The sequence below is a fragment of the Somniosus microcephalus genome, chromosome 14 (genome assembly GCF_052327205.1).
Source record: "Somniosus microcephalus isolate GS21.2 chromosome 14, FLI_Smic_1.0, whole genome shotgun sequence".
Classification (NCBI taxonomy): Eukaryota; Metazoa; Chordata; class Chondrichthyes; order Squaliformes; family Somniosidae; genus Somniosus; species Somniosus microcephalus.
The window spans coordinates 96,698,267-96,711,019 of NC_141000.1; the positions used below are offsets into that span (position 1 = coordinate 96,698,267).

General features: G+C 37.1%; 1 protein-coding gene across 1 annotated transcript in view; it reads left to right on the top strand.

The window, feature by feature from the left end:
* Positions 1-12,002, top strand: part of sft2d2a (SFT2 domain containing 2a) — a 44,189-nt gene extending 32,187 nt beyond the window's left edge. Inside the window, exons 5-8 of the mRNA XM_086007016.1 lie at positions 5,188-5,223; positions 5,315-5,373; positions 6,853-6,882; positions 8,451-12,002. Of these exons, the coding sequence (XP_085863142.1) occupies positions 5,188-5,223; positions 5,315-5,373; positions 6,853-6,882; positions 8,451-8,490 (165 nt within the window). The 3' untranslated portion in view covers positions 8,491-12,002. The remainder of the gene's footprint in view (positions 1-5,187; positions 5,224-5,314; positions 5,374-6,852; positions 6,883-8,450) is intronic.
* The last annotated feature ends 751 nt before the right edge of the window (positions 12,003-12,753 follow it).

A 12,753-nucleotide genomic window follows, 5' to 3' on the forward strand; every position in this document is an offset into this window, starting at 1 on the left:
AGGATGCAAGGAGGCTTCAAGGAGATATAGACAGGCTAAGTGAGTGGGCAAGAACATGGCAAATGGAATATAATGTGGAGAAATGTGAAGTTATCCACTTTGGTAGGAAAAATAGAAAAGCAGAGTATTTTTTAAATGGTGAGAGATTGGGAAATGTTGATGTTCAGAGGGACCTGGGTGTCCTTGTACACGAATCACTGAAAGCTAACACGCAGGTACAGCATGCAATTAGGAAAGCAAATGGTATGTTGGCCTTTATTACAAGAGGATTTGAGTATAAGAGTAAAGACATTTTACTGCAATTATGTAGGGCCCTGGTGAGACCACACCTGGAGTATTGTGTACAGTTTTGGTCTCCTTACCTGAGGAAGGATATACTTGCCGTAGAGGGAGTGCAACAAAGGTTCACCAGACTGGTTTCTGGGATGGGGGGATTGTCCTATGAGGATTGAGTAGACTAGGCCTATATTCTCTAGAGTTTAGAAGAATGAGGGGTGATCTCATTGAAACATACAAAATTCTTACAGGGCTTGACAGGGTAGATGCAGGGAGGAAGTTTCCCCTAGCTGGGGAATCTAGAACCAGAGGTCATAGAATAAGGGGTCGGCCATTTCGGACTGAGATGAGAAATATCTTCACTCCGAGGGTGGTGAATCTTTGGAATTCTCTACCCCAGAGGGCTGTGAAAGCTCAGTCGTTGAGTATATTCAAGAGAGAGATCGATAGATTTTTGAATATTAAGGGAATCAAGGGATATGGGGATAGTGCAGAAAAGTGGAGATGAGATAGAAGATCAGCCATGATCTTATTGAATGGCGGAACAGGCTCAAAGGGCCAAATGGCCTACTTCTGCTCCTAGTTCTTATGCTCTTATGTAAGTTGGTTAAACACGATTTGCCTTTAACAAATCCATGCTGGCCTTCCTTAATTAATCCTCATCTATCCAAGTGACTGTTAATTTTGTCCCTGATTACTGTTTCTAAAAGCTTCCCCACTACTGAGGTTAAACTGACTGGCCTGTAGTTGCTGGGTTTATCTTTACACCCTATTTTGAACAATAGTGTAACATTTGCAATTCTCCAGTCCTCAGGCACCACTCACGTATCTATGGAGGATTGGAATATTATGGCCAGTACCTCCACGATTTCCGCCCTCCATTCCCTCGGCATCCTAGGATGCATCCCATCCGCTCCTGGTGACTTATCTACTTTAAGTGCAGCCAGCCTTTCTAATACCTCTATCAATTTTTATACTATTAGTGTCTCCACTACCTCCTCCTTCACTGTCTATGGCAGCATCCTCTCCATTGGTGAAGACAAATGCAAAGTACTCATTTAGTACCTCGGCCATACCCTCTGCCTCCATTCATAGGTCTCCCTTTTGGTTCCTAATCAGCCCATTCCTTCTCTTACTACTCTTTTACTATTTATATGCCTATAGAAGACTTTTGGATTACCTTTTATGTTGGCTGCCATTCTATTCTCTCATCCTCTCTTTGCCCCTCTTTTTCACCACTTCTCTGCCCTTTCTGTATTTAGCCTGATTCTCAGATGTATTTGCAACCTGACATCTGTCATGTGAGCTCTTTTTCTGCTTCATCATATTGGCTATCTGTTTCGTCATCTAGGGAGCTCTGACTTTAGTTGCCTTACCTTTCCCCCTCGTGGAATATACCTCGACCTGTACCTGAAGGCAGCCCATTGTTCTACTACAGTTTTGCCTGCCAATCTTTGATTCCAGTTTACCCGGGCCAGATCCATTCTCATCCCACTGAAATTGGCCTTCCCCCAGTTAAACATTTTTACTCTAGATTGCTCCCTGTCCTTTTCCATAGCTAATCTAAACCTTATATGATATATCACTATTCCCTAAAAGTTCACCTACTGACACTTGCTCCACTTGACCTACCTCATTCCTTAGAACCAGATTTAGCAATGCCACTTCCCTCGTCGGGCCAGAAATATACGGATCAAGAAAGTTCTCCTGAACACACTTCAGAAATTCTGCCCTTTACACTATTACAATCCCAGTCTATATTCGGATAGTTGCTGTCCCCCATTATTACTGCTCTGTAGTTCTTGCACTTCTCTCTAATTTCTCTGTGCATTTGCTCCTCCATATCTTTCCCACTATTTGGTGGTCTATAGAATACACCTAGTAGTGTAGTGGGACCTCCTATTATTTCTTAACTCTAGCCATATAGATTCTGTCCTTGACCCCTCCCAGGACATCTTCCCTCTCCAGCACTGTAACATTCTCTTTAACCAATATTGCCACGCCACCTCCTATCTTTCCTGAACACCTTATAACCAAGAATATATAATACCCAATCCTGCCCTTTTTTGAGCCAGGTCTCAATATCATATTCCCATGTGGCTATTTGTGCCTGCAGCTCACTTACCTTGTTTACTACACTTCATGCGTTCACATACATACACTGTAAACCTATCTTAGAGCATCCTGTATTCTCTTAGTTTAGAAGAATGAGAGGGGATCGTACTGAAACGTATAAAATTCTGAGAGGGATTGACAGGGTAGATGTGGAAAGGCTGTTCTCCTGGCTGGAGCGTCTAGAACCAGGGGTCATAGATTCAGATGAGGGGTCAGTCATTTAGGGCTCAGATGAGAAATTTCTTCACTCAGGGTTGTGAATCTTTGGAATTCTCTACCCCAGAGAGCTGTGGTTACTCAGTCATTGAGCATGTTCAAGGCTGAGATCAATAGATTTTTGGGCGCCAAGGGAATCAACGGATAGAGGGGGGGGAAAGTGGAATTGATGTAGATGATTAGTAATGATCGTATTGAATGGCGGAGCAGGCTCGAGGGGCCATATGGCCTACTCCTGCTCTCCTATTTCTTATGTTCTTATGTCCAGCACATACCACTATTGTTGGTCTGATCCATTTTCATATGGCTCTTTTTTTCATGGAGAATTTGTATTTTTATGCAACACTGCACTGTTTTTAACTATTCTAAAACTCCAAATCACAACTGCTTAAAAAATATAATATTTACATTCTTAATCATTTATCACTTTAAAACAAAAGCACGCACATCACCAGAGCAATCCACTGTGGAACATACCAAACAACTGAACACTTCTCCTAGCATTTTAATTGGACCATCCATTTTTATTTTCCAATGATAGTTTGGTAGGAAATGATCCAGGGAATGTTTCAAAAATGACAATTTTACTGTTACCCATTTCAGAGGGTAAAGAGTATGCAGTGACATTTGTGTAATCTACCATCCATCAATCTAAATGATCTTCAACTTGTTTTAAATTAATGCTCACCAACTGAATTGAATCTAAAGTAATTGCTTTTTATTTCTATGCTGTTTACTCACGATGTTGCACTGCGTGTGAAGGAATTGATGCCAACATCCATTTATTCCAAATAATTGAATACAGATCAAACATTTTAGGTTGACTAGAACTAAGTACCTACAAGAGCACTTCATTTTCAGAGAAAGGGAGGAGAAATATTTTCAAAATGTGTGAAAGGAATAATCAATCAGTGAGTCTTCTGTACAACTTCTATCTACAGTATTAGTTGGTGCAATAGCATTCAAATTTTGATTAAGGATGAAATGTTTGATTTGCATATTACATTAGAATGAATTGTTGCCCAAAGTACTTTAACCAGTAAAAGTGCAAACGTGTAAATAAGCAGAGTCATGACTTACTGGAACCCATGAGTTATCTTGGGTTAAGTGTTTTGCAACAATTTTGTATGCAGGACAATTCAACGATTGCCATGACCCTACAATTGAGAATAGTTTTAATAAAACTTGACTCTGTTATAGTAAATATTTTTATGCCATGTTTAAAAATGTGTAGCTACATTACAGAGCTTATATGGCCTCTTTAGGACATTTTTTGGACATGTGTAACAATCGCACTTTTCAATTCTTGACTGCTGTAGGTATGAAATGTTCTACCATTAGTCAAAATCCTAAAATTGGTCAGTAATGCAATGGCTTCTTTAGCTTCATGCAGGTACCTGAAGTTAGGCTGTTTTGCAAATAATGCAGGAAATGTCATTCGCATGTTTTCAAGCCCATTTGAGTCTGGTCAACTTTACACATAGTGTAGATATATTACTACTTCTATGTAAAACATTGCATATGCCCAGTCAGGAAGGCCATATTAAATAAACAGTAGTACAGAGCTACACAGTGTAAATCAGGATATTTCCATATGCCACTGTGTTGGGTAGTGACAGTTTTAAAAGGTGGCAGTACGTCATAGGATCTCCACTGGTGACATTTTGCTATGGGTCTTTCCTATGTACCTGATTGAAGGTTATTATTTTCTTGCCAGTGTGTAATTTCGCGGCTTTATCCTGTGTATACTTAAAACTATTCGGCTAATAGTTTACAGATCTGGAACTTGTGAAAGTCTCCAAGGACACAGCTGATAATTATGTAAATGTTGTGGTCCATTTTTAAACTTCTCATTTTTTAAAAAACTTATTAATTTGTGCTTTTATATTCAAATGGGTTGGTTTATAACCTAAAATGGTCTTATCACCGTGCCACCAAATTTCCCATCATTTAGATATTACTATTATACTTTTTGTTAAAATAAATTGTATGGGGCCAGAGAAGAAGGCATAGATAGTGCAGTTCTTAAGGTTAAAGCTAGACTTTTACCAAGAATTTAATTTTCTAACACTAGTTTGGAGAAAATGTCATTCAACTTGCCTTTTATTCTAGAAACTACAAATTTGGGTTGGAACAGTGATTAACAAAGAGTTTGGCAGTACAGGAAACTTTGTGCTATCTGGCACCGACGGGACCGAGCTGTTGCCGTTCCCTCAAAATTGCCGGACACACCAGCGCTAATGTTGAAACATACGGAGATTTTCAGCTCCGTGTGAATCAACAAACCCTGTTGCTTAGCAACAGCTTCTAAACAGTCGGCAAGCGTCTCTAGCTGAAGCTGTTGCTTAGCTACAGACCTTGACTGTTGAGAGAAAAAAGCAACGAAAAGAAACTAAAAGAAAAAAAACGGCTCCTGATTTTTGCCGGTGGCTCGAGCTTGCCGGGCATTTAGTATCCGGATAACACAGTTTCCTGTATAATAATTTTCCTGTGAAGACCTAATTGATGGCAACTATGTGTGGAAATGCTGAACGCAGTCAGTGTATTCAGAGTATCATTATCTCAAATCTTTTCTTGCAGGTTTGCCTTGTGTGTACGCTATGTTCGGCTTTTTGGGTATGTTTCATTTATCCTCTAAATACAAAAAATTGGGAGAAGGTGGTTCAATTTGTGAAATGACCTAATCCGTCTTCACTTTCTATTACAGTGGAAGAAAGCAGCACTTGCCTTGATATTCTGTGTGTTGCAATTCTTTGCTATGGCCTGGTAAGCAAATATGTTTATGCTGATTTTTTAAAATTTATTTTAGGTGAGAGATCTTTGTCCATTTACATGCATGGCATAACTAGCATGCTTGCTTAGTGCTTTGCATGACCCTTGACTGTGTAACTAAGATGGCTGATGTATGATTTTCAACTCATTGTTAAATGTGAAGAAAATTGCATTAAAATGGCATGCCTTACATTTACCAAAACAAATCTGAAGGCAACGGTGTAGCAACAAGAGGGCTGGGTTCAAAGTCAGTTTCCATAAGCGACAAGGTGATATTGTGTCACCCAATCCCATTGTCTACTCATAGTTTGGGCAAGTGAGATAATCATTTGAGTGTGTAAAACTTAACTTTGTCTTTTAGGTAAGTTTACATCATCGAACAGTTTGGGGGAGAGGGTGTAAATATGGGAAGCTTTCACTCGACACAATATTAGTGATCCAGCTTAAGTAATCAACAACCTTTAGGACACAGCTCAGTTGAACCTGATTTTCTTGGCTGAGAGTGAAAGAATCAACTCTTTGTACTGCCAGGATTCTGCCAAAAGGTTAATTTTTAACAAACCATTGATTTGTAGACTACCACTAAGTAATGAATGTTTGCAAGTTTCAAATTGCACACATTTCTAATCATAAAACTTATACATTGAATATTGTAACATTAACATTACAATATAAGAAAGGATAAGATTTTGCTTCGCTTGCTGGTTCCTATTGTCACTTTCTGTATAAATATATTACTTTAACCTCAAAGGATTACACAATGTTTGTTTTGTCATTAGCTCATACCAATATAAGTACCAGATGTTCTGCACTTTCTCTGGTGAAAATGCCAGCTTAAACCATGAGTCAACTCTTTTTTTTTATTTACTTGCATTCTTTATGATTAATATTAGATACATTAACAAAATGTAAATCTCTTGCTGCGTTTGTAATCGTTTGCTAGTTGTTCTTTCTGTTGAAAAGCTCTGTAGAGTGCATGAGTCACCTGTCGCAGACATCCAGTCGTATCATTTTATATGTAGAATCTTTGACCAGAACAATTAACTTTTTTCCAAGCTCTGGACCTAAACACACTCCATTAGCTTTAGTGTTTTATTTGTTTAAAAGTTATTAGTAATACAGTACTGTATTTAAACACCCCACTCTTGCCATTTTGAATTAAATAGAATTCTTTTTAAAAAATTCTTAGCAGCATAAATAGAAAAATGTTCCACCTGAGTGGAGGAGGGTACAAAGAAAAGCTAGCTGCAATCTTGATGGTTAAAAAGGAGTATATTCTAGCAGCCTGTTTGTGTATGAGCTGTGTTAATGGAGGATATAGAGAAGTTCATGGCTGGTTCTGTCCTTTTACTCTTGGCTGAAGTGGGATTGTTTCTGAATCGTGACAGCAGCAAATTAGCTACAAAGAATAGTTAAGTGCACTATCTATACAATGACTGTTGTGACTCTGTTTCCCTTTTCTTTTTGTAACAGGTATAGTATTTCGTACATTCCATTTGCAAGGTGAGTTGTACAATGCAAATGAACTAAGTAATGTGCATCTGAAATAGAAACAGAAAATGCAACAAATACACTGGTCCACCAGCAGTTTTAAAGAGAATAGACAGGGTAATGTTTTGGGTGCACCCATCAACAGAACTGAAAATTGAAAGATGGTAAACCAGCCCCATTAGAGTTGAACAAATATCCCTGCTTCCTTCCCAATTCCAATGATGCCTGGGCTTTCTGTATTTTACCTCCAAGGCAAAAAGCATCTAACCAAGTGTCATCAATATTAACCTCTTATGACGTTTGAAAGCATGCTGACAAAATCCATCCTGCTAAGTTGCGGATATATTTGGAAATACTGTAATTACATGACAACTAATTCCTGAATATACACTGCATTGTATTTAAGAGAAAACCATATAATGCACCTTTGAATATAGAAGCTAAATTCCTCTTAATACACGGTACAATGCTTGTACATTTTTGCTTTCACAGAAGTGTGAGCAACCAACTCTTGCATGCAACCTGTCTCATAAGTTATGCTTATGAAATAGTCTGTGTGTCAGCTTGGCTCGATTGGTAAAACTGTTGTCTGAGTCAGAAGGTTGAGAGTTCCACTCAGGAGTAGAGCATATATTCTAAACTGACGCTTCAGTCAATGCTGAAGGAGTGCTGCATTGTCAGAGATGCCATGTTTCAGTTGTGACTTGAAGCCTGTTCAGATTGTTATTAAAGATCCCATGACACGTTTTGCAGAAGAACAGAGAGTTTCTCCTGATGTCCTGGCCAATATTCATCCCACAATCAATATGACCAACACAGATTAACTGGTCCTCCATTTCATTGCTATTCGTGGTATCTTGCAGTGAGCAAATTGGTTGCCACATTTTCCTATGTAATGACTGCACTACCAAAACAATCTCTGCAGTACAGTTAATATGAAAGTTCTGCACGTCCCAGGTGCTATTAGTCAAACAGGTACATGAATATGTAACACCTATCTTGTATTACTTTTTACGTATAACTGGCATCTGCTGTTCCTGTGTGCCTGCTGTCTCCTCGTCCGGGTCCTATTCTTTCTCATCCATCCACTCTCGCCTCAGCATTAGGCCTCTCACTGTCGTTGCCACCTGCTGTTACGCGCTTTCAGGCTAATTGCGCATGTAGCTTCTCTGCTATCCACAGCCTCTTACCTCCCTGACCACTGCCCAACCCTAACTCTGTAGACTGTGGCCATTGCCAAAGGAGTTCCTGTAGGTTGTATAAAACTGTTTTGATAAATGTATGTTAATATTTCCTGTGGAAATTTATAATCTGATGAAACATTGTAATAAGATTATTTTCAAATTTTGATCAGACTACATTTGTTAAAAGAAAACAAATCTACTGGGACAGATGCCTTGCAACTGGCATTGAAAGTTATATTTTCTCAAGTTTTAAATTATGTAACAACATAAATCATGCTTTAAGTAATTTAGGAAGCATTTTAACCATCTTGGTGTTCAGAAATACCAAATATTGTTTTTCTAAATAATGAAGTGCAGCAAAGTATGAAATGACATTTGAATCTCTTTATTTTACAGAGATGCCGTGATGAAGTGCTTTACAACATGTGTAACATGAAAACTGTCTATCCTGAAGAGGGAGCATTGCATTAAGAGTGGGGTGCCTGCTATTGCGTTTTTTGTATCTGTTTACACAAAATCACAAGTTTCTCAAGTGTCTTAATACAAGCTTTTGCAATGCATTAATGCCATTAATTATATCTGTTTCTTGAAGCATAACTTCATATTCACAATTGGAAAATTTACAAAAACTGGTACACTTAATAACCTGCTAATAGTTTTCTAATTTCTCCATTGTTTTAAAAGTGGTGATCATTCTCCTAAAATGGTGACGTAACATTTTTAAAGTAAGGATATGACCTATACAAATTCATAGTTTGATCACTAACTATTCAGACACTGCTCAATTCTTTTTAAAGAAAAGCACACAAGTAATTTACTAGTCAAACATGGATTATAAGTCTTTCAGAAATGCTGCTACAACTTTTACTTTTGCAAATGCATCTAGGATGTGGTGACTTAATGAAAACTCAAATGGAAGAAATTGAAAAGACTGCTGATTTTTTGAGGGTGATCAATTATGCTAAAAGATTGTTTCTTAAATATTGGCCAAAGAGTGAGTTTGGAGTTGTAACCTCATTGCCTTAATTTTGTGCTTAGCACAAATATTTTTGCTATTGAAATTTGTGGAGTGAAAAGCATAGTTTTTACAAAAATGGCTAAGAAATAACAAATGTCTGAAGGTGTTACTTTTGAGCCTGGTGACAACTAAAAGGTTTTTTGTACACTACTGAATCCAAAAAAAAGTGTGTGTAACGTAATGCTCCTGTTTAATTTCTAAAACAAATATCCAGTGAACATTAGAAAGGATTTGCATCTCAAGTAAAATACCAACAATAGTGCCTTCATTTTGGGGAATTCAAGCAGACACATTCCTGGTCTTCAGCTGCAGTCTGCCACAATCGGACAATTTTCAATCTACTGATAGCTAGAAGTATCCTGAAATCTACCAAATAATTTAATGCCTAAATAACTTCCTTAGTGCATTTTATGACCTAATTAGATGTTTTGCGTGAAGGTTACAGGTGTGCCTTTTGTATCAATATGATGTACATCTTTAATGTACTTACCAAATATGACCTTTTTTTTAAAGGCAAATGCAAGCTGAAGCTGGCAGGATTGTGTATTCGGTTTCTTAGGATTTGTAATTGATTTTGCTACATAGTACTGCAGGGATCTGCTAAATACCCTTTATAATAAATGATCAGAACTGCATAAAATATATAATTTCACTGTAGGAAAATTAATACAGATGTGTTCAACATTCTATCAATATTTTGGTCAGTACTTTCAAATAATAATCACTATTAAAACCTGTAATTTTGGTGAACTGCATCTTTGACTATTGCATCACTTTTTCCCCTTTTCCTCATATGAATACTGGAGTTTTGCTTGGTAATGGGTTTATGTTTTTTGAACAGGATAGATGCTTAGCTATTCCAATCAAATGTCAATAATGTGATCTGGGACAACAGTAAATGCAACAACATAGCTTAGTTTTGTGCATAGTGTTCAGATTCAGATCTTCCATTCTGATCATGAAGTTTCAACTTTATAGAATCATGATTGAAGTGAATATGGAAAAAATTCCCAGAGAATTTAACATGGGGGCCAACTTAAGTTTTCCATTTTGAATTTTAATAATGCAAGTTGATGGCGATCAGGTTAATAGATGTGGATTAGTCCAGAGATAATATGTTGGCTGATAGATTGAGGCAATTTTTGAGGGGATCTAGGATGAATAGGTAACATTTTTAGTTTGTAAACTGTTTGCTACATATAGGTGCTGATGTAAATAGTTGTATAACATCCCAAGTTGCTTCCTAGTTGGGTTGTGTGCGCTTGTTATCTCTCTCCTCTCATGATTCCCTTTTTCTTTCACACTCTTACTCACTTTTCCCCCTCTTTCTATGATCTTTTGTATATTTAGTAGTACAGTATGAACATTAAAATATTTTCAATTTTCTACTGTTTGTATGTAATCAGTGATATTTTCCTGTGTCAATTTTGTAATAACTACTCTGCCTACTTTTGAGCCGTGAGTGCCTTGGAGCACATGTGCATTTTGGGATCGTTATGATATGCTTTTGTTTTGCTACTTTGTTTATGACCAAACTTAAATCTTGATAACATTGTCTTAACTACTGTTAAACTGGTTTTCTTTTAAAGATTTCATATTTTTGATTTTTTTCTATATTTGACTCTTCAAACTTTACCAGTCTATTAATCACTGAGAGCATTTGAACACTAAATTACATTTTGTATTAGCTAGTCCAATCATGAGTAATAAAAAATGAATTGAAATTAAAAATACATCTTTTAAATGTATTTTTCGAGGACACAAGCCAATTGTACTCTTATTACTGCTTCAGCCTAACTCAGTACAGACTGGAGAGCAAATCTTGGAGTCACCCTAGTCTGTGTGGCTCGATATCCACTGGGCCATCATGGAAGTCTGCATACTGCTTTAAAAAAAATGTTTTTTGTATGCGCTAGAGTGGGAGGAGAAGAAAGGTGTTCCTTTATTTTCCTCCTTCATGTTCTACTATTCGGGGTTCCACCTTGTTCTTCACAGTGACGATGAATGGTAGATAAATCTTAGAAATGTAGGTGCAAAACCCATTTTTCAAAACCAGAAGTTGTATGTGTGTGTCCCATGGGTGAACATTTTCTTGAGCTTGTAAATATTTTTGTTAAATTTACCATAATTTACTGTGCATATCATGTGACCTTTTGGGGAAATAATTTATGCTTTTGACATTAAGATGCTGCTATCTTTGTCTGTTGTGTAAATTGTTTCAAAGAATAATACGTGTACTGATTATGAATGGAATTCTGTTTGTCTTCCCCTTGCACCATTTTTTCAATTTCAAATCTCGATCAAATTTATTCTGGAATTTAGAATGATTTTTGGGGGGCTCTAATCCTCATAAATTCAAATTATGTATAGTTACCTCTGGTACATTTACAAGAAAATTTGCAGAATAATGTACTAGGATGAGAAAAGGAAACAGTATCCAGGTTTTTTAAGCTGTGTCTCTCCACCTACATTGAGTCAAGACTGCTGTGTACACACTTGCATGTAGGGGCAGCTGTGTTCAAGCTGGAACTTAATTTTGTGTGCACCAATTCTAGATTTTGTACATTGTTGAAAGTTCTAGTATAATTTGTGTAAATGGTAAAGTTATATTTATAGATGTGTTAATTCTGTACTTGCAATGTATATTTTGGAATCTCAAAATTGCAATTTTGTGGATATTGGTGTGGCAGTATAGTTTATGTTGTGTATAGGTTGGTGTACAGTAAATAAAATTGAATAGTACCAGCTAGCTTTTTGCAAAGCCTGTGCACACTGGTGTCTATTGCTCACTTTATACAAGTGCACCGTAGAATAAAACGGTGCCGTCTTGTGACGTATGTTTTCATTAAAATTGTTTTTTGGCTTTGCATTATTGTATCGGAATGCGATTTATTTTCCTGACTGGAATAAAAATCATTTTGTCATCTCAATTCCAATGTTTTTTTGTAGATGGAATGGTTTCAACTTTCTCCAAATACCCAAGGAGCCCAGGTTATTGATGGAATATTACAAGGGGTGTTGCGTATTCAGATGTTTTTACATCGAATTCTTGAATAAATAAAAAAGGTCTGATGCTAGTGTTAGAGCTTCCATTGATCGATGAGCCCAACACTTGCCTACCTCTTGTTTGGGAGATATAAAAAATTCCCATGGCACTGTGGTACAGCTGGATGTTCTGTTTTCCTGGCCAAGATTCCTTCTCAAGCAATTCTAACAAATAAATAAATCATTAATTTCATTGCTATTTGTGAGACGCTCCTGATATAGCATGGTTGATGTTTGTCTATAGTAACCCCCAAGACTTCGAAAAGTAATTTTGTGGTGTTTTGAAATATTTTAATGTGATTAGGTACTTTAAAAATTCAAAATTAGAATTTTCCTTTTCGGCACTTGAGTTGAAAATTTCACATTAACATGTTGTGAAACTTCCTCGTTTTACTGAGATTAATTTAAGTGTATTATAGCAACAACAACTTGTATTTATCTAGCACCTTTAACGTCGTAAAACGTCCCAAGGCGCTGCACAAGACTATTAAAAGACACAAAATTTGACACCGAGCCACATAAGGAGAAATTAGGGCAGGTTGTAAGGAGAATCTTAAAGGAGGAAAGAGAGGTAGTGCGGTGGAGAGGTTTAGGCAGGGAATTCCAGAGCTTAGGGCCTAGGCAACAGAAGGTGCG